Here is a 21,296-nt window from a genome sequence, read left to right on the forward strand (position 1 = left end):
ATACATTCCCAATATTCTCAATACATGACTTTAGACAAATAACCATTGGTGCCAAAATTAGTGACGGTCTTAGAATTTGCAAACATTTTCAAGAGTATCTGGTGATTGTCTGAATACTCACTGATAACACAATCCCATGAATCATAGAAGTGTTGAATGTGGTTAGCTCTTTGCACAGTAAAATTAATATATTTTTAAACTAGTTGACCAGCTCTACTCATGACTCAGAGTTAAAATGCCCAGTGGAATGAGAAGGGGAAAAAACCAGGGCTTTTCATCGATAGGTCAGTGGTTCAAATCCACTGTAATGCTATTTAGAGGCCTCCGTGAAATAAGTTTGCCACACCAACCAAACCCATAATGGGTGCACCCTTGTCAGAGGTCTGAGTAGAGAAAGCAGGAACTGAATAGGTCTGGAAACAATTGATCTCTCCTCAGTTTCACTGGAGAAAGGGAATCTACCCTTAACCATCCCTAGAAGGCTGTGTGTGTGCATGGTGGGGTTCTTATGAATGGAGGGAGCAGGCAGTGGGGAGGCCAGAAGAACATGCATCAGCCTATCACCAGCCCTTGGTTGATGCTAAAGTATAGATACTACAGCGCAGCCAGGGAAGAGGGTTCTAGAGAGGGCCACTGAGGACCTCTAGCTGGTGAAGAGGTACAGGACATCTATGAAGGAGGCCCTAGCTTTCGGTAGATCCCAGGGGGATTTTGAGGCCAGATCCCCAGCCTACTCCAGGGGTAGGGGATAAGAGGAACCCTGCCCACTCTGACAGAACAACTTCAGAGGAAGGTCACAGAGATCGCCTCATTCAGCTTCCTCCCAGGGGTTTTCCTGCTAGAGATGTTCCTCAGGATCAGAGACAAGACACTGAATGAAAGCTTGCACTGCTGTGTCTGACATCCTCTGCCTGTTTTGTGGCTAGACAACTGTAGTACTTAGCAGTAGGAACCTAGTACCAACCTCACATTTTACATTCACAGCTTCAGAAAGAGGTATGCCTTGAATTTAATGCTTATGAAATACACAGTAGGGTCAGGGCTGGAATTATGCCGCACCAAGCACATGCTTGCTTTGCTGGTGCCTAGAGCCAGTCCTGAGTAGGGTCATTGTTCACAATCTGAAGAGGTTTTTCCAGACAGAATACAAAGTGAACTCACTCATCTGAACACAGAGAGGACAGAAACTTTAAACATCTGCATAGATGTTACAAAACACTCAAAGAGAACCGTAGAAGGTCTCCACATGTCATACACTCAGTGTAATAGTAAGTTAGGTGTGTTCACGGTCACCTGAGATGTCTACACATCTGACCACAAAACAATACAGAAAATGAGTCTAGTGCATATTAGTGTGCTGAAATGCAACTGAATATGAACCATGTTTTATTTAGAGTAGAAGTAGTTGTAACTATTGCTTTCCATTTAATGAAGGTCTTAAAAAGAGCCAACTGAAAATAATAAAAATATGGTTTATGGCAAGAATACATGATAGCTGGCCGTGTAATACATAGACAAGAGATTCTGTGTACAGCTAGAGGGACAAAGTGAAGCCATTAATTGTTTGCGCATAGCCATTCCCACTACGTGAACACAGTAAGATTTTAACACCAATCCTGCCTTGAAACACATAGCACCTTTCATCTTGTCTACTCATCCTTTATAAACATTCATTAAACCTCAGCACTTCTGTAAGGTTCTTTAGTATTATGCTTATTTTAAAGATGAACCAGTGTTGCCAACTTTCAATTTCGTCATGAGTTTTGAGATCAATGGCATTTTTATTTAAAAGTGTCCCGCGCCTGGAGTCAAATGAGAATCTTAGCTTTCACTTAAAAAGTAAAAAGGGCAAGCAGAGAGTCCTCATGGCTGTGGAGAAAAGCTTGAGAACAGGAATCCTGAAGGCTCAAACATAGAAGGCAATGAAGAGAACCCCAAACTTATTTAAAAAAAAAAAACACACCTCAAGATTTTGTCAGACCTGACTCATGATTTTTGAATGCTTGGGGGTTGTGATGATGGGTAAACTGCGGTGCAGAGAGTCAGAGATTGCTCATTGTCAAATACCAGATTAACCAGCCTTCACCTGATCTCCTCAGGGACATACAGGAGTTGCAGAGGTCCTATTTCCCCTCCCCTGCCCACCAACAACGAGGCCACCTACTGGGCTTACATGGTGTAGAGTTTCTTATCTTGGTTCTCTATACCAGTGGTTCTTAAGCAGGGTATGCGTACCCTTTGGGGTACACAGAGGTCTTCTAGAGGGTACATCAATTCATCTAGATATTTGCCTAGTTTTACAACATAAAATCTACTAACAAAGTCAGTACAAACTGAAATTTCATACAGACAATGACTTGTTTACACTGCTCTACACACTATACATTTAAATGTAAGTACAGTACTTATATTCCATGGTAAAAATGAGAAAGTAAGCAACTTTTCAGTAATAGTGTACTGTGACACATTTGTATTTTTATGTCTGATTTTGTAAGTAAGTAGTTTTCAAGTGAAGTGAAACTTGGGGATTTCAGATTCCAAGAAAAATCAGACTCCTGAAAGGGATACAGTAGTCTGGTACGGTTGAGAGCCATTGTTCTATACCAAGGGTGAATTTCATCTTTAAAAGAAAAAGAATGTCCGTCTTTAAAGACCTATATTCTTTACCTAAAGCTTTTGATGCTCTCTTAGGCCACATAGTCAATGTCAGTTTTAAAAAAAATTAAAAAGTGACCAAAAGCAAACACACACTTCTGATGCTGGATCTTGCACAGAGCAATATGGAGTACACTACAACCAAGGATATTGTAGGTGCACTACAATTGTGGCTATAACATATACACAACTTTGTTTATATGCAAGACAGACTTCATTTTTTCCTCTAAAGTTATTCAGTGAAGGAAGGATAAATTTGAACTCCCCCCCATTAATATACAAGGACTGTACTCTTGTATATACAAGGACTGTATATACAAGACTGTATAAGACTGTAGTCTTGTATATACAAGGACTGTAGTCTTGTATATAAAGACTACAAGGACTGTAGTCTTTGTATATTTGTAGTCTATGTATAAGAATACATAAATTTGTAGGAATTGCACATTAACTTTCTGCCATTGACTATTTGGGGGGTGGGGGGAAATCTTTGAATTTACCAGGAGCCACTAGTTTTTTTGAACTGTAAAGTTTTGTAATTTTATTATCATTTCTTCTTGCTCTTTTCCCCCCTCTATAAACAGCCTCCTTGATAGATATCGAGTTTGTGTTTAGACAAACTAAATTTAAAAGAAAGAAACAGGAAGCTTTTACTTGGAAAGTGGAGTTTTAACTACTCAGTGGCAAACAATGAACTAGAGTGATAAAGATGCAATGGAAACAGTATGGAACAGACCTAACTGGTTTCCTGCCCAAGTTGACTCGTAAGCATGTGTGCTACCATGATATGGACCAGCAGTACTATTTTGCTTTTATTTACTTAAACATATTTGTTCCTGTGAAAACCTCTATAAAAGCATTGTAGGAAGAGACAATAGCAGACTTGCCATCTCTTATTGCCAGATCTTTTACTTTACACTTTATCAAATATTTTGATCAGTGAAACTTACTCAACTATTTAAGTTGCAACCTGTATCATATTACACTTTCAAACATGGGCACTAGCCAGATCGTAAAATATAATCCACTCCATCACCGTTTAAGACTGGTTTGGTACTTGTAAATCAATTTGCTGGTATCTACTATAGCCTTCTAGAAGTAATACTAGATAGATACATGGTTACATAAATATTATCAGCTCTGTATTATTCATCCCATGTGTTAACTTTTAATACTTAAAAGTTTCCAGGTCAACAGAGTTACTTTATCTTTCTTCCTTCTCCACACTTTATCTCCCTCCCTCACCAAACAGGTATCTATGTCAAAACAGGACTCTTCAGTGGGGGGTTTGTTTGACCTAGGTCACTTAAAGGTCAAGCTTTTCACCAGTTGTTGTTAACACAAAGCTTCCACCTAGTCCTCTAAAACCCATATCACAATCTGTTTCATCTACAAACCCTCTATCCACATTGGATTTCTCTCGGTTTTGCACTGTGGAGTGGTCTCAGTGACAAATAAATAGGTCAAACACTCTTAGGCGAAACAGTAGAAGAGGAATCCTCCAAATATGGAAATGCAATGGATTTTGCATTTTAAAAAAATCTCAAAGCAAAACAAAAGGCTCTAAAGGTACCATTTTAAAAATCAGTTGAGCAGAGACTTTATTCTCCTATTGGGCTTAAAGAACAGCAGTCTTTTAAACAGTGCTAAAGCAACTTAGACTACATTTGTGTGTCCCTGAAAAAGATCAATTTTTATACATATTGATTCTAAGATTTACATGTGAGAAACAGATAAAATTGGATCAAATATATACCAAAACAAATTGCTGGCTCCCAGGAAAGTCAATAAAACCAAAATAAATTTAGCAGATTTCATCTACCAGCATTTGAGATTTGTTTTACTTCATTATTTCACACACACTTACTGAGCAGAAATTTGCTTAACTCTTTTCCAGTTTTCTCTCACTGAAACAATACGAGACTCTGTAGAATAACGTGAACTTGAATATTATCACCAGGATGGCATATGGCAAACTAGCAGTAGGCAGTTTATCTTCATCCTCTTTGTAAGCTAAAATTAGCACAATGCTTTTTCAGCGCTATATAGAATATTCAGAGCAGTATGATATACCTAATACAATTCTAATTCCAGCCTTGGCTAGCCTCCAATATTCAAGCAAATTGATTAAAGAATTAATATTTTTAATATTGAGTTTATATTTATCAACTTGAGAGGCACTTTTAAATTAATATAGTAATTTCACCTAAACCAACTCCAGCAGTAAAAAAAGTTAACGTATTAGCAATAAACACAAATTCAATACATATGATTTGTATATAGCATCCTAATCCATACAAAATGCTTTATAGGGAATGTCATGCTGCAAAGTTGTACGTTATGACATTAAAAAATAAAATATAATTATCTTGCTAGAGAGTTAATACAATATGCAACTTTTATTAATAATGTGCTTAGTACTATGTGCATTGTTACTGGCAATTGTTAAATGTGTACTTGGTTGGGATTAAATTAAGGGGATATACCACGAAAAGTAGATTTGCTGTTTAAACAAGAAAGCAGCTACCAACTAACTCCTTCAAAGACTTTTTAGACAAACAATGATAAAAACAGAACAATAGAAAGAGGTTCAAATAATACATCCCTTTTAGTTGGTACGTGTCAGTATAATCTTCTCATCAAATACTAGCAAAAACTCAAGCAGGATTAACTTTACAGAAAACATATACTGGCACATAAATTGTCAGTGGTTTATATTTACTGGAGCATTCGAGCTCCTGCTCCCTTTTCTTCTCACTGTTTGTCAGCCGGTCAGCTGTCATTCAGCTGCACATTTCTTCCAAAATTTGGCTAAACTGTATCCAATTGAGCCCCCTGTTGCCCCTATGCCTCTCTTCAACCTGCTGAATTATGGTTATTCAGTTTGTTTTTAATAGATTAAATCTGTGGTGACAAACAAATGTCAATGTGATTGCTTGATTTGTACCACACAGCTATAAAACCTTGACACTTAACACAATATCCTTTCCTTTTTTCTAAAGGAAATCTGAAGGCAACTGCAAAGCTAGTGTACACCATGAACATGCATACTGTACCACCTTATTTATAGCGCTGACAGTGCAACAAGTTTACTAACACTGGGGAAAAAATACATATGCTATCTTTCAAAGACTTCTGTGGCTCAACTTAAATTACAAGACTGGTTACTAGCTGACAAAACACAGTGATTGTTTTAGCTACAACCTGCTATGAAAAATACAGTTAGGGACAAATGCTCGGCCTACCTGGTTTTTTGGAGTAGAGAGATCTATATTAATTTGAAAGCCGTATTAATGTGGCTCCATATGTTGTTTTTTTTTTAACCAAGCCACAGTCTTATGTAGAATCTCTTAGATAAGGGATTCTGGACAAGGGCAGGATTCATCAGCATGGGATTTGGAGTGGCTGGGCCAGAGAGCACATAGGAAAAATGCTGGACTACATCTTTGCCCCAAAGCCTGCTTGGAACCACCCCTCTATGGCTCCTGCCATGGAGAAGTGGGAGAGCGTAAACTGCACGCATTTTGGGGAGTGCAGCATAGGCGCAATATTTCCACCCCACCTGACTGCCTCTTTTCTACCATATGAAAAAGATACAGACTAAATTTGTCACCTGCTTTTTAAGAACTAGTTCTGAGATATCGGCTGGATCAGTCAGATCTTCTACACAATCTTAAAAACAATGTTCTACTTAAATATGACCTAAAAATATACAAAATGGGACCAGCCTTTCCGATACGAGCAGCGTTATCGCTCTTCCTTGGTTTATGAATGCGAAAAGTATCAATGCTTTGTATACATTGTAAGTGACATGGAATTCAGGGTTAACATTTGCTTCCTGAGTCACTAGCACGTTCTTGGCATTTCTCCTAGGGTGCTGTTGGTGGATTCTTTCTGCATCTCACTCAGACAGCTAAGGATCCTCTACACTACATTCTACTTTTCACTAACCCTATAAGCCTTGTTTCATGACTTGCATTTATTAACAAGACAAAGCTAAGCTATATCTTCTTCTGAAGCTTATCAACAGTACATAGGTCCTGGACTATTCTTATCTAACACTACACATGCAGGATGACACTAGCCCCTATTCAGGGGGCTAAAATATGGTTTATGCACCAGTTAAGTCTCAACTGGGTCTTATTTTGAGTTTGTCAGTGGTGCATACTGGTAGGCTTTGTGCTGACCCCCTACACAGGGATGAATTACCCCCCCATATAATATGTAACAATCAGGGCAAAGAACCATTATTCTACCACACACAAGGGGAGACATAGCAGGAAATGCCACTCCACTATACTGTCTCTTCACCTCCTCATTGTGCTTCTATCCCAGTTTTCTACCCCCAAACTCCATGGGTTCTTCCCTCCTCTAATGCTTCTTTCACAACCACCCAGCTCACAAGAGCTGTGGCAAAGTAAAGGTGACTAAATTCCTGAGCTCTGAAGTCCTCACTCTCTTGTTGCTGTTAAAACAAGCAGAGTGGCAAGGAAATTATCTGGAGGGAACACAGACAATATGGGAATGGGTGAAGTCGTGACAGAGATAAATGGAGGAGGAAGAGACTATGAGAAACAGACACTACATGGACAACTAAGGATATTCCAGTCTTCCAATCATCTGGTCTTACTGGTGGTACCTAGAGGTCTCCTAGAGTAACACGAGGCATTTCCTTAGTCACAGCACTCCTACCCCATACCAGCCCCGAGGAAAGAGAAATCAGGACTCCAACCCTGGTATTCTTCATGACATTAGCCACTGGGCCACCAGGACAGCAATAAATGGTCTCTAACAGAACACAAGTGCAACATTGCAAATGCACTCTTCTCCAGATAAAAATAACAGGGGCTGCCTTATCTTAATTTTTTTTTTAATTACACCATGTCAGAAGAGACACTCCCAATTTGTTCATAAATAAAGACATGCCTATGTATTTGCTCATTTTAATCCTTCCAAACGAGATGATACTGAAGAAACACGAGTTAGAGTATCCCTGTTAACAGGCATTACAGTATGGATTAGAAGGGGCATTTTCTCAAAGAAATTTTAACCTTACCCTTTGAAAACTACACAATAAGATCCTAGTTTGTAGGAACATAGTAGCACTGGGAATGATTAATCTATTGCCATTGTGCCTTAACAAGCTTCTACAACACTGTATAGAGTTTATCAGAACAGCTGTTGACTCTGGAAGAGCTTGTTTTTCTTATTCTATAGATTGTTATAATAATCACATCTTATGTTTACATAGTGCCTTTCATCCTGAAGCATCCAAAAGCGTATTGTAAACTTTTGACCAAATCCTACTCCCACTGAGGTCAATGAGCTTTTCCATTGGCTCCACGGGGAGCAGAATCAGGCCTTATATACCAATACAAATCATCCCGCCAATGCTTGCTGGAGCACAGCATTCACTTGACAGCACACAGCAATGTTACGCAACGAGTATAGAAAAACAAACGGAAAAGCAGAGGTAACTGAAATTGCAGGAGAAATTTAAAAGTAGGTAATAGTTATCTAAACTGAAATTTGGCCAGGACACCATGGAGAATACTCCTCCTCTTACAGAAAGTTGCATGGTACCTTTAATTACCAGAAGCATTGAAACATCTCATCCAAAAGATAGCATATCCAATAGCATCAGTGCCAAACAACCCTATGCGTAGAAATGGTTCAGTACTGACTCATAGGGCAGTGTGTCACATACTGAATCGTCATCACCCCATCCTGCAACATCCTGGTTTTCCTGGAACTAGCAGGGTAGAGCACCCCTATTCAGCTTGTAAGATCTAACCAGACCATGGCCTGAGAAAGTACGACTGCAGTGTTGTTTGCCAACAGCTCAAATACACTTATGTTATAAATGTATTAAACTTCCCATAGAATATATGGAGGAAGCACTGCTCCATCTCTGTAATATCAAATCAAATTTGAAATGGGGAAGAATCAAAATCCTCATTATAGCACATTATAAATACAGAAAGGTCTCTTGCTTATTTTATATTTCATGTAGTCTGCCAACAAAACTTCACAAAAAGGGTAGGAATTCATGTTTGCAGAGATATTAAAGTCAGAAAAAGGGAACTTCTTATTTTATTTTCCCACAGCCTAAGCAAAGGTGAACCAAGTGAACTTGGCAAAGGGCACGAGTTAGATGCCATTTCCCACAGCAACATGGTATTTTCCTCTGGGAATAAAACATTTCCCTTAAACTACTGTTTATAACTCTTATCAGCTCAAGAGCAATAGAGCCATCAAGTCCAATATCTCGTGGAAAAAAGTCAAGGTCAACAAGTACTTGCATTTTCGTTTATCTTTAGCTGCAATTGCTACTGACATTCAATTGGGTAATAAACATGAGGCCTGTCAAATGCTCTCAACAAACAGGTGATCCAAAAGCTATCACAGAGAAAGAGGCTACTGCCAGGTAATCAAACAATTCTGTTGCAACAATTATGATCTGAGTGCATTCATTTATAGAAGCAATCACCTGTCAAATCTGGATGAATATTCTCAAACCATTCCCACCGCTGAGGTAGTAAGGGTGAGAAAATACTAACTATGTCTGCTCTCAGGTTTTTACCAACAAATACATAGTAGCATTAACAATGACTCATCAGAATAAAAAATAAAAAGCTTGCTAAATATCTTATCTTCTACATCTAATAGCAATTTATAGTTTTGGAATATTTCTATTTTTTTTTATTTAAATAAAAAATGGTGTTACACAGAACAGCCAAATGCTACTGCCCTGTTGCACCACATTCATCAACAGCTATTTGTGGGTTTACATCCATACTCATTCTTTTAAAAATTGTGGTCACTGCTTTTGAAAATACTTTATCATAATTTCAAAAACACTAGCTTTTTTTAAAAAAAAAACACCCCAAAACTTGCCTGATGGAAAGGATCCTACAGAACATTCAAACTGAAAGCCACCTACTCATTGATGCCAAGAGGGGTTGCTTATGAAGACTGAGAATAGTATGCAGCCCTAAATATTGAGTGACTGCTGCGAGGTGCCAAGCTCAGAAAAGGCTCAGCACCTCAAAAGATATAGGACTTAAATTTATAGAAAAAATATGATCAGTAAAAATCACACTAAACTGATCACCCAAAATACAGAAGTCGTGACTCCTACTATTGTTAATAAGGAATGTCTAGAACCCCAAACACCATTTTATCTACTTATGTAATTACTTGTGACTAAGATTCATTCCTCTGTTTAATCCAAGTAGGAGACTAAGGCTCCACTTATGCATGAACCTATGTGCTTTTGATGGACTCAGACCCTAAAATCTTATCTTGCATGTGGTATTATTTTCCCCACTGTTTACTCTTTTGCTAAGGAAATGCAATCTATGCAAGACTTTAGCACCATTTATGCAATGAGATCTGTGTGAGCACACTGCTGTGCCCAAGCAAGGCTCTGCACAGACACAGGGGTCCACTTGTGTAGATCTGAATGCAGTATCAGAGCCATATTTTATCTATAAACACCTGCACATGCATACATTTGTGCACTGTGACACATGTTTAATACAAGAGTCATGTATTATTTTAGGTCACTTGCCAAAAAAAGGCCTTTTTAAAAAAATACCTCTCACATGAATTTTGTGCTTGATTATAGAAGGACAAGGAATTCAGAAAATTCTATTCCTAAAGCCACGTTAACTGTGGACAGCCCCAAAAATAAGTTTTCCCACTTTCAACCCTCCGGTGATAACTACAGCTTCAACTTGAAGAATCTGCCATCTTAAGTAAGTAACCCTCCATTCAATTTGAGACTTTTCCGGAGCAGAGATTGAAATTCCAGTTAAACTGTGCCAAATTGTGTGGATTTTTTTTAATGTTTATTATATATGTTAGCTGACCTGAAAAAAGAAGTTCTAAGTGTCTCAGTGTAACTAATGTTTGCTGAAAAAGGGTAGTTGGAGAAAGGGAAGGTTTTACTGTGAGAGTAATTAGTTTATGGGCTTTTCTACAAGGGGAAAAAGCCAGAAGTAGGTAGTGTGCACTAGCTACCCTTCACAAACTCCTCATGTAAACACTCTTAATCTGCACTAAGAGTGCCTTTGTGTAGTTTAGCTTAAATTCACTTTGAAAGTGTATTAAGCTAAACTTCACAAAGACACTCAGAGCAAAGTAAGAGCATCCACACTGGGAGTTAGTGCAGAATAGTTAGTACACTTTAAATTCACATTCTAGATTACCCCACACTAACTTTCCCATGTAGACAAGCCCTAAGACTATGCTATCCACAAATTAAACAAAACAAATACAATTAATGAGTTTAAGGCTAATGTTGCCATGTTGTCAAAAAATATGAAAGAGGCTATTAATAACACAGAAAACTCTTATTTTTAAATACATTATCAGAAGAGATCCTGAGCACAGAATAGGATACATTTTCACTACCGTGCATGAAGCTTGTAGATTGTTTACAATGCACCATTCTGAAAATGTAACCCTGTATGGCTGAAACAGCAGTATTAAAAGTCTCCGTGAAGTCTAACTGCAACAGCTGATCAAGAATGACAAGACCACCAAAATAATAATAATAAATAATAGCTTCACACCCTCCGGCTTTACAGCTGAATGATGAATTTACATCATGTCATTATTAGCATAATTCTCAGCTATTCAATCAATGTTAAAAAAATAAAACATGATTCTAGAGAGAGAAAAATAATTAATTCTGATGCAGCTGAAGAATGCGTACGTAGGTTAAAATGTTATAAACTCACCCCAACAGTTCAAGTTTCTCTTAAAAAAAAAAATCTATCTTGTGCCAAGACAGACACACAGGTGTAGATGCTGAATTAAAGCAAAGCACCTGCTGGACACGGGCCAGGGGGGGTGGGTGGGTGGTAAGAAGAGAGAGAGAGATTAGACCTATTCAAGATTCACAATATATAAATAACTAGAAAATACTGGGAACAGCCCCTGTTGACTAATGCCATGTCTTTTTCAATTGAGGGTCACATCTAGTCTAACCAATCCCATGATAATGGCATCAGTAAAGGTCAATCAAAGACAAGCCGAAGCTTCCACTGTCTGGCTGACCTTCGGAGCTTGTGACAAATTGCTATCAGTCAATGTCAACTAATGACAGCAGCTCTTTGGCTAATCAATTGTTCTAAAAATGATCAAGAAAACTACGCACAGGACAGCTCATTTTCACATCAATGCCTGTGAAGTATGAAAAGCTCATTTTTTGAGTTTTTAATAAGCTCATAAGTAAAGCAGTTACTTGGTAACAGGGGTCACCTTACTGAAAAGGCAGAACCTTTGTCTGCCTTTTACATATTCTTTTATTACCATATTATAATAAAAATATGCCATGCTATTACTATGCCACAGGGCTACATAATAAAGTAGGTAACATTTCAGACATTTTTGAGATAAATACTTCTGTGTTTTAGGGACCACTCTGTGGATGTAAATAATTGCAGATATACTTTCCATGTATTTAAATGCAAAGCAATCACTGCTAGTACACAGGTAATATACCTGCTTATTATTCGGGTGAACTTCACATGACAAAGTTTCTAGCAAAATACATGTCATGAAATTCAATGACACCATGCAGGTGGGTTAGGTCTTACTAGCCTTTGTTCTGTTTTTTTTAAAATCCACCCACCTGCACAGTTTGAGAATTTATTCTATTCTGGATGTTACTAATGTAACTCACATTTGATAGGTCAGCCAAAAAAACCAAAACTTGTACAAATTTCTGCTTTGAAACAATCCTGTGAATGTCATCTAAGCTGGAATACACACACATTTGTGTTATGGAACACTGTAAAATGGATCTCTCGATAACAAAGGCAACCATAGATTCAGGAGCCTTCTGCACCTTCATTATACCTGCCTCTTACTTTCAGCGCATCATTTACTACATCTCTCAAAGCAACACACCAAGGCACGCTTTAATTTGCATTCACACATTAAACGTTACCAAAACAACAAATAATGCTACACAATGGTCAAAAGGCTTAAGAACTGTTAGTACAATTATGTTTTCCTTTTTTCCAGTCAATGAAGAGATTGTTAGTCAAATTTCATTTCAGAGCAACACTACAAACAGTCTCTTGAGAAAAAGCCGAGTGGGTGTGAACAAATACATATCATTCAAACCACTTGGACCAATAGAACACCAGAATCAAAAGGAGTTCTTGCTTTATATTTAAGTTTAGTCTTCATGGGTTCCTAACAAAACATTTGTATTATTTAAAATCCTGTTTTAAAAAATTGCTAAGCAGGAAACATTAAAACTTTTGTTTTCATCAAGGAACCTGCAGACTGACAGCAGTTTCAGATTACATCCTAAATCTGAATTGCTATGGTAGTTTTTCAAATTAAAATATCTTCTGTGGCCTCAACCATTCTCAAGTCGTCCATAGGAAAGAAATAAAGGAGGCAGGGCAACACTTAAGCTGAGCCATAATTGGAAGTATGTGAAAAATGAAGTGTCAGTTCGGTCAATAAAGGGCAAAGGTCAAGGGGAACTGCAGCCCAAACTCTGTGCGAAATGTGCTCATTAAGACATCCAATCAGAGAGCGCCTTCCCACCTATCCCATTAGTCATCGGACATCTGACTGTTTCAAATGCCTGGGTCTGTGCTGTTATTACTTTTCTTCTTCATGTAAAAAGGAGAGCTGGTATATAAATCGTTGCTCAGTCATCTGGAACATAATGTGGCCCTTTTTTCCCCCCTTCATCCAGCTCTGCCTGCTGGCTTCACAGGCTTGAAACAACTGCCTTGAGATTCCCTTCAATAATAAATGGAATTGCCTTTTGCCTATAGTTTGCCTGAACTCAGACAAAAGCCAGAAAAACATTGCAACTATTGATACATTTTTAGAAAGAAATATCATTGCTTTTTAGTCAGTACCTTAAAAAGAGCAACAATAATTCTGAGGTTAAAAAAAACCACAACATTTTGAACTCGGTCTGAGGCTTAAACAAGAAAGAAGACATTGATAGATTTTCAACAGTACAGGATAGCTAAATATGAACATTAAAAAAACCTCACTCGATTGAAATTGCTTATACAAGATCTCTCTATTCAGGAGCCTTCTTTAAAACAACAGCAAAATCATAAAACAAGCGAAAGCCTTTTTAAATTAAAGCATGTAACAAAAGAAAATAAAGGACTAGCCACGGTCAGAAGACAGGATACTGGACTAGATGGACCATTGGTCGGACCCCGTATGGCCGTTCTTATGTTCTTCTACTACTATGGGATTCTTTTTGCATAACCCTACCTAAAAACTGACCTCATTTTTTAAAACAGAATTTTGCAAGCACTTCTCCATAAGGTAGAGTGAGCTTTCTTTGCACCAGAAAGCACTACGTTAACCAAAATTCAGACCACAGAAAGCATTTGAAAATAGGCTGCTAAACGTCTTACATAGTAAGTATGTAGCAAAGACAGAGTAAGTCCTTACATCTTTTTCAAAACATTATTAGACATACCCATATTATAACTATTCCATCCTATGACTGACACAATAACAAGCCATTCTAAGAAACTGTGTCAAAAGAACTATGTAATAACATATCCTGCTATTCAGTGGCACGATACCTCCTGACATCTCCCAAGCAGTTAAATATGGATTTACACAATAGATTGTAAAAAGAAAAGGAGTACTTGTGGCACCTTAGAGACTAACAAATTTTGTAACAGCTTTAAGGAATTATTGCTGCCTACTAAGTAAATGCATTTACGTTTTACAAAAAAAGACTTTAAAATGATAGAGCACCAAGGATGTTTTCGAAGGGGAGATTGGTTGATTTTGTAAATAAATACTCAGACAACTTGTAAGATACACATTACAGGGATTAAAAAAGCAATGATGCATCAGGTAAATAAGAGACACTTTTAAAAAAACTTGTCCAAAAATACGTAATAGACGACTACAGGATGAACAAACATGTACACATATAAATGGATACTTTTCTTTTAAAGCCTATCAGACCTTGTCTTTCAAGTCTGAGTGCACCCACAACACACACACACACTCTATTACCACCTGCCCCACACATACATCTTTGTATCCAGTTGTCAAACAACCCATCCACACCCACAAAAATGCATTTCTGCAAATGTATCATTAGGAACATTTGCAAAGGAACCATTAGGAAAGGGATAGATAATAAGACAGAAAATATTATAATGCCTCTACAGAAATCCATGCCCACGTCTTGAATACCACGTGTAGATATGGTCGCCCCATCTCAAAAAATATATATTGGAATTTGGAAAGGTACAAAGAAGGATAACAAAAATTATTAGGGGTATAGAATGGCTGCCATATGAAGAGAGTTTAATAAGACTGGGACTTTTCAGCTTGGAAAAGAGACGACTAAAGAGGGGATATGACTGAGGTCTATAAAATCATGACTGATGTGGAGAAAGTAAATAAGGAAGTGTTATTTACTCCTTCTCCTAACACAAGAACTAGGGGGTCGCCAAATGAAATTAATAGACAGCAGGTTTAAAACAAACAAAAGGAAGTACTTCTTCACCCAACACACAGTCAAATCAGTGGAACTCCTTGCCAGGGGATGTTGTGAAGGCCAAGACTATAACAGGGTTCAAAAAAGAACTAGATAAGTTCATGGAGGATAGGTCCAGCAATGGCTATTGGCCAGGATGGGCAGGGATGCAACACCATGTACTGAGTGTCCCTAGCCTCTGTTTGCCAGAAGCTGGGACTGGATGACAAGCACCTATGATTGCCTGTTCTGTTGATTCCCTCTGAAACACCAGGCATTGGCCACTGTCGGAAGACAGGATACTGGGCTAGATATACCTTTGCGGCGGATATTGAACTCTGTTGGAGCTGGGGGTGAACACAGGTGATGTTTTGTACTATACATACTACACTGTTAAGCAGGAAAATAGGTTGAAGAAACAAGTGTAATTTTATTTATTTATTTTTACTATTTTGATCATCAGGGTTAATACCTTTACAGATATTTCAATTGCATTTTATATTACGAGAGAGAATAATTCTGGCCGAATGTGAAGAAATCACAGATATATAAATGTATACATTATACCCAATGCACATAATACAGCTTATGTACTATGGGGCAAATTCTCTGTTTCACAAAGACTGTGGTGGGGACAGAATCTTCCCCTCTCTACCCTACACTGTGTAGTGGCACTTGACCCATTCCATGGTGGGTATTGCTGCTTTATTGTTGCAGTAGCCCCCATAACTACTTTGCCTTCCTATCTCGAAGAGGGGCATAGCCAATAAAGCTGCTTAACTGCAGATTCAGTGCAGTATTACCCAACCCCAAGTGTTCTATAATCACAAATCAGGCCCCCAAAATAATGAGATTTGATTAAAACCCACAAGATTTTAAAAATAATAATTTTATTTTTGGGGGGATGGGGGGAGGGAGGTATTTGCCCTCTGTCTTTTGAGCCTGTAGGATTCAGGTTTCAATCTTTACTCTCTGCAACCAGGAGAGCAGGAAACTTATTTTCTTTTTTTAAACGATAGCTGAAATTCTCACAATCACGTGACTCTAGGAGCTTCAAGAAAAACACTGTAAGAGTTGGCAAAACTGCCATCAGCTTTTCCTTGGCCTGCCATTGACTTTCAAACTTTCCTTGCACGACACCTAGCTTTGGCCAGGTGTCCAGTTTTTGCCGGTTGAAAAGGGACCCTGGTGGCTCCGGTCAGGACTGCTTACCGGGCCGTTAAAAGTCTGGTTGGCGGTGCAGGCAGGCTCCCGACGCAGTTCCGCACGACTCCCAGGAAGCCGCCAGCATCTCCCTCTGGCTCCTAGGCACAGGGGCAGCCACAGAGGCTCTGCACACTACCTCCACGCCTCCTGCCCCCAGCACCAGCTCAGCAGCTTCCATTGGCCAGGAACCACAGCCAATGGGATCTGAGGGGTGGCACGTGCAGGCATGGGCAGCGCACAGAGCCACATGATCGTGCCTCTGCCTAGGTGATGGAGGGAGATGTTGCTGCTTCCTGGGAGCCGCCTGAGGTAAGCACTGCCTGGTGCCCTCACCCCTTCCCACACCCCAATCCCTTGTCTCAGCCTGGAGCCTCCTCCTGCACCCGAAACTCCACCCCAGAGCTCGCACCCCCAGTCAGAACCCTCACCCCTCCCGCACACCAACCCCCTGCCCCAGTCCAGATCCCCCTCTCACACCCTGAACCCCTCATTTCTAGCTCCACCCTGGAGCCCACACCCTCAGCCCAGAGCCTGTACCCCCTCTCACACCCCAACCCCCTGCCTCAGCCTGGAGCCCCCCCTTGTACCTCAACCCCAGCTTAGAGCCCTCTCCTGTACCCTAACCCCCTCATCTCTGGCCCCACCTCAGAGCCACACCCCCAGCCGGAGCCCTCACCCCCTCTCACGCTCCAGCCTCCTCCTGCACCCCAATCCCCTCATCTCCGGCCCCACCCCAGAGCCACACCCCCAGCCGGAGCCCTCACCCTCTCCCACACCCCAACGCCTTTCCCCAGCCTGGTGAAAATGAGCGAGTGAGTGACAGTGGGTGAGAATGAGCAACAGATAGAGTGGGGATGGAATGAGCAGGGGCCATGGGCTCGGAAAAGGGAGGAGACCAGGGGCGGGGCAAGGTGTTCGGTTTTCTGCAAATAGAAAGTTGGCAACCCTAACGACACCTCATGCTGGTGCAGAAGGAGCTAGCACCGAATGCAAGTGCAAGATGCCCAGACTTACACTATCCTGCTTTATGCACCCTTGAATTAAATGGGAGTTTTGCCATTCACTTCAACTAGCACAGGGGCAAGCCCTATCTGAAGGGTGGACACTCCATTTGTGTTTACCACACGTCCACACTAACAGGGCTTGTCAACACGAACATTTAGGTCACAGTAAGCTGGGGTGTGAATTTTATCCCTCACTAGCCTGCTGTGCACTAATGATCTGTGTGACCCTCCTGACATGCACTAACAGTCCGTGGTATACTTTAATCTATTTGCATTTCAAAGCGGGGTAGATCAAAGCACACTGAGGAACTGTTAGTGTGTGTCTACAGGGTCCACACAGTTGGCACACAGCAGGCTAATGCATGGTAGATTCACACCCCAGCTTTCGGCAAAGTAAACATTTGTGTAGACAAGCCCACAGAGTTGCTTTGCAGAAGTAAAAAGAAAAGGAGGACTTGTGGCACCTTAGAGACTAACAAATTTATTTGAGCATAAGCTTTCGTGAGCTACAGCCAGTGAGCTGTAGCTCACGAAAGCTTATGCTCAAATAAATTTGTTAGTCTCTAAGGTGCCACAAGTACTCCGTTTCTTTTTGTGAATACAGACTAACACGGCTGCTACTCTGAAATCTGCATAAGTAGTTATTATGAATACCTAGTTTCCTCTTTCAAGTAGTTTAACACAATGATCCTTCTTAGAATGATAGAATATCAGAGTTGGAAGGGACCTCAGGAGGTCATCTAGTCCAACCCCCTGCTCAAAGCAGGGCCAATCCCCAACTAAATCATCCCAGCCAGGGCTTTGTCGAGCCTGACCTTGAAAACCTTTAAGGAAGGAGATTCCACCACCTCCCTAATAACCCATTCCAGTGCTTCACCATCCTCCTAGTGAAAATTTTTTTCCTAACATCCAACCTAACCCCCCCACACTGCAACTTGAGACCATTACTTCTTGTTCTGTCATCCGCTACCACTGAGAATAGTCTAGATCTATCCTCTTTGGAACCCCCTTTCAGGTAGTTGAAAGCAGCTATCAAATCCCTCCTCATTCTTCTCTTCTGCAGACTAAACAATCCCAGTTCCCTCAACCTCTCCTCATAAGTCACGTGTTCCAGTCCCCTAATCATTTTTGTTGCTCTACGCTGGACGCTTTCCAATTTTTCCACATACTTGTTGTAGTGTGGGACCCAAAACTGGACACAGTACTCCAGGTGACGTCTCACCAATGTCGAATAGAGGGGAACGATCACATTTCTCGATCTGCTGGTAACACCCCTACTTATACAGCCCAAAATGCCGTTAGCCTTCTTGGCAACAAGGGCACACTGTTAACTCATATCCAGCTTCTTGTCCACTGTAACCACTAGGTCCTTTTCTGCAGAACTGCTGCCTAGCCATTCGGTCCTAGTCTGGGGCAATGCATGGGATTCTTCCGTCCTAAGTACAGGACCCTGCACTTGTCTTTGTTGAACCTCATCAGATTTCTTTTGGCCCAATCATCTAATTTGTCTAGGCCCTTCTGTATCCTATCCCTACCCTCCAGCATATCTACCACTCCTCCCAGTTTAGTGTCATCTGCAAACTTGCTAAGGGTGCAGTCCATGCCATCCTCCAGATCATTAATGAAGATATTGAACAAAACCGGCCCCAGGACCGACCCTTGGGGCACTCCGCTTGATGTGTTTATAAAAACCACATCACTTCTACAAAGATCTAGTGCACCTTGAGTTCCAATTTCATTAAAGTTCTTTATAAACTCTGGGTAAAATTTTCAAAAGTGTCTAAGTGACTTAGGAGTCTAAGTTCCATTAAAAGTCTTCCCATTGAATGTCAATAGGACCTAGGCACTTTTGAAAAATTGCATTCTCTGTCTTCATAGCATGCACCTTGCTATAAATGACATGCAAAACTTATGCCCAAATAAATTGGGTAGTCTCTAAGGTGCCACAAGTACTCCTCATTCTTTATGCAAAACACTGGGCTACTAGGAATGACCCAGGAAGAGAGCAACATATATTTTGGTCAGTTTACTTTAAGATAACAGAAATGACTGACACACATTACACACTAATAATGTGCCACATTTTGAAAAAAAATCAAACCCATTTTAAGTAGAGATTTTCAAAAAGCATCTAAAGGATTTAGGAGCTCAAGTCCCAAGTAGATGGGACTCCTAAATTGCCTAGTCACTTTTCAAAACCCTCCCCATGAAAGTTCTCCAAACACCTCCCCCCCTCAAACCCCGTCACCACACACAGACTTCCACCACTCCCAACATAAGAATATCTCATTCTTGGCTAAGAAATCTTAAATACCAAGTTTCAGTTCAAAGCAATTCCCCGCCCCCGCCCCCCCGAAACCTGCAGCAGCTTACATCCTTAAAAAAAAAAAAAACACACACAACAGGATTTAAAATTAACTCCTGAAGACAGGGGGCTCTAATGAACGTGCTGACACCACCTTAACGACAGCATTGTGAATGGTGACACTATAATATATATGTATACATACTTGAAAGAAAAGAGGCCCCTTGAATTTATGTTGCATATCATTTTCCAGTAAAAGTCAGAGGTCAGAAGGTTACCAGTTTCAGCCTCAGCTCTGCAACAGTTTACTATTCCAGGCCCCATTTTTACTAGGCTATCCTTGTGATGAAGTCAGCAACTTTTCTTTCAACAGTAAAGTGTTTCAAATACTTAAAATTCTATAGAGAGATGTAATTCACAATGTAAGATACATCCATGGGTATAAAAAATATATATACTGTTTTAGTTTAAAAACTAATCTTGTTACATGTAGATTTTGCAATTCTAATCAGCGTTGTTCTATCTTTTTTGGAAACATAATTCTTTTGTTGTCTAACAGTGCTTGAATGAAACAGGATCATAAACCCAGATTTAAAAGTATATACCTATTGTGGGTTCAGAGTCAACTTCAATAAAACACTCTCTTTTATATTCAGATTAAAGATTCTTTTAAAATTTTAATTGCATTAAATTAAACACAAAATCTACTGCAGTTGGTCTCTTCAGAAAGAAGTATGAACATGCAGCTTTAATTTTTAAGTCATCTGTTTTTAAAATGTTGAATTTAGAAGACAGTGTTAATTACTCGTAGGATGCACTACTTCTAAAGCAAGTAACACAAACTAGGTGCATACTATTTCTGTTAAGTCAATTACTCCAGTTGGTTTGGCTCTCCCACAAAACATTTCTGCATTCAAAAAATTGGCACAGAGGGAGGAAACAGTACTGATTGTAAGATTTAGTGCAATGTGCAGGCAAACTTTTATATTTATATGCACAAAAGTTTCAATAGCATCTTTAAAATATTAACATTCAATTCTGCAACCTTAATTATGTTTGCTTTTGAAGATTTCTTCTTTTAACCATTCTGATGTCAAAAAGCTCTAGTTGCTTATTTTAATAAAACATACTGCAAATTTGGTACATATGTTGTTCTAATGTGTGCCTTTTGGCAGGGTTTAAGAAATAAACGTGCAAACTCCTTTGACTGCCTCAAGACAGGGGGATATGAGTCAATACAAAAGAAAAGACAGACAATGCCAGGCACAAAGCTCTAATGTCTCTACACATTTCAAAAGGACATAGTGACCAATCTGCACATGCAGATCACTTATTCTTTACCAGGAGACAAAGAAATAAAGATTACTTTCCTACCTTGTTCACTGCTGTTGTCGCCACTGTGTGATGTATGCCCCCCACTGGAGGGCCCTGGTGTTCCTCCAGAACGCGTGGATGCTGTGTCATCATGATCTCTGTTCCAGGAAGGCTGTGGAATACAAGAATTAAAGCACGAGGTTAAGAACAAACGTCCGATTATTGCATTAATTTAAGGAGACCATATTACAAGTTGATGCATGATTATCCAAAAAGGGTTACAAAAGTAATCAAAAACATATCTATA

At 39.7% G+C, this 21,296-nt stretch overlaps 1 protein-coding gene across 3 annotated transcripts in view; it reads right to left on the reverse strand.

The window, feature by feature from the left end:
- The window catches only part of MEIS1 (Meis homeobox 1), a 124,928-nt gene that overhangs the window by 73,248 nt on the left and 30,384 nt on the right, over positions 1-21,296 (reverse strand). For all 3 annotated transcript variants that reach the window (XM_075127210.1, XM_075127211.1, XM_075127212.1), the window contains one exon: positions 21,050-21,161. In XM_075127210.1, the coding sequence (XP_074983311.1) occupies positions 21,050-21,161 (112 nt within the window). The remainder of the gene's footprint in view (positions 1-21,049; positions 21,162-21,296) is intronic.

This window comes from Caretta caretta, chromosome 3, assembly GCF_965140235.1.
Source record: "Caretta caretta isolate rCarCar2 chromosome 3, rCarCar1.hap1, whole genome shotgun sequence".
In the NCBI taxonomy this organism is placed as follows: domain Eukaryota; kingdom Metazoa; phylum Chordata; order Testudines; family Cheloniidae; genus Caretta; species Caretta caretta.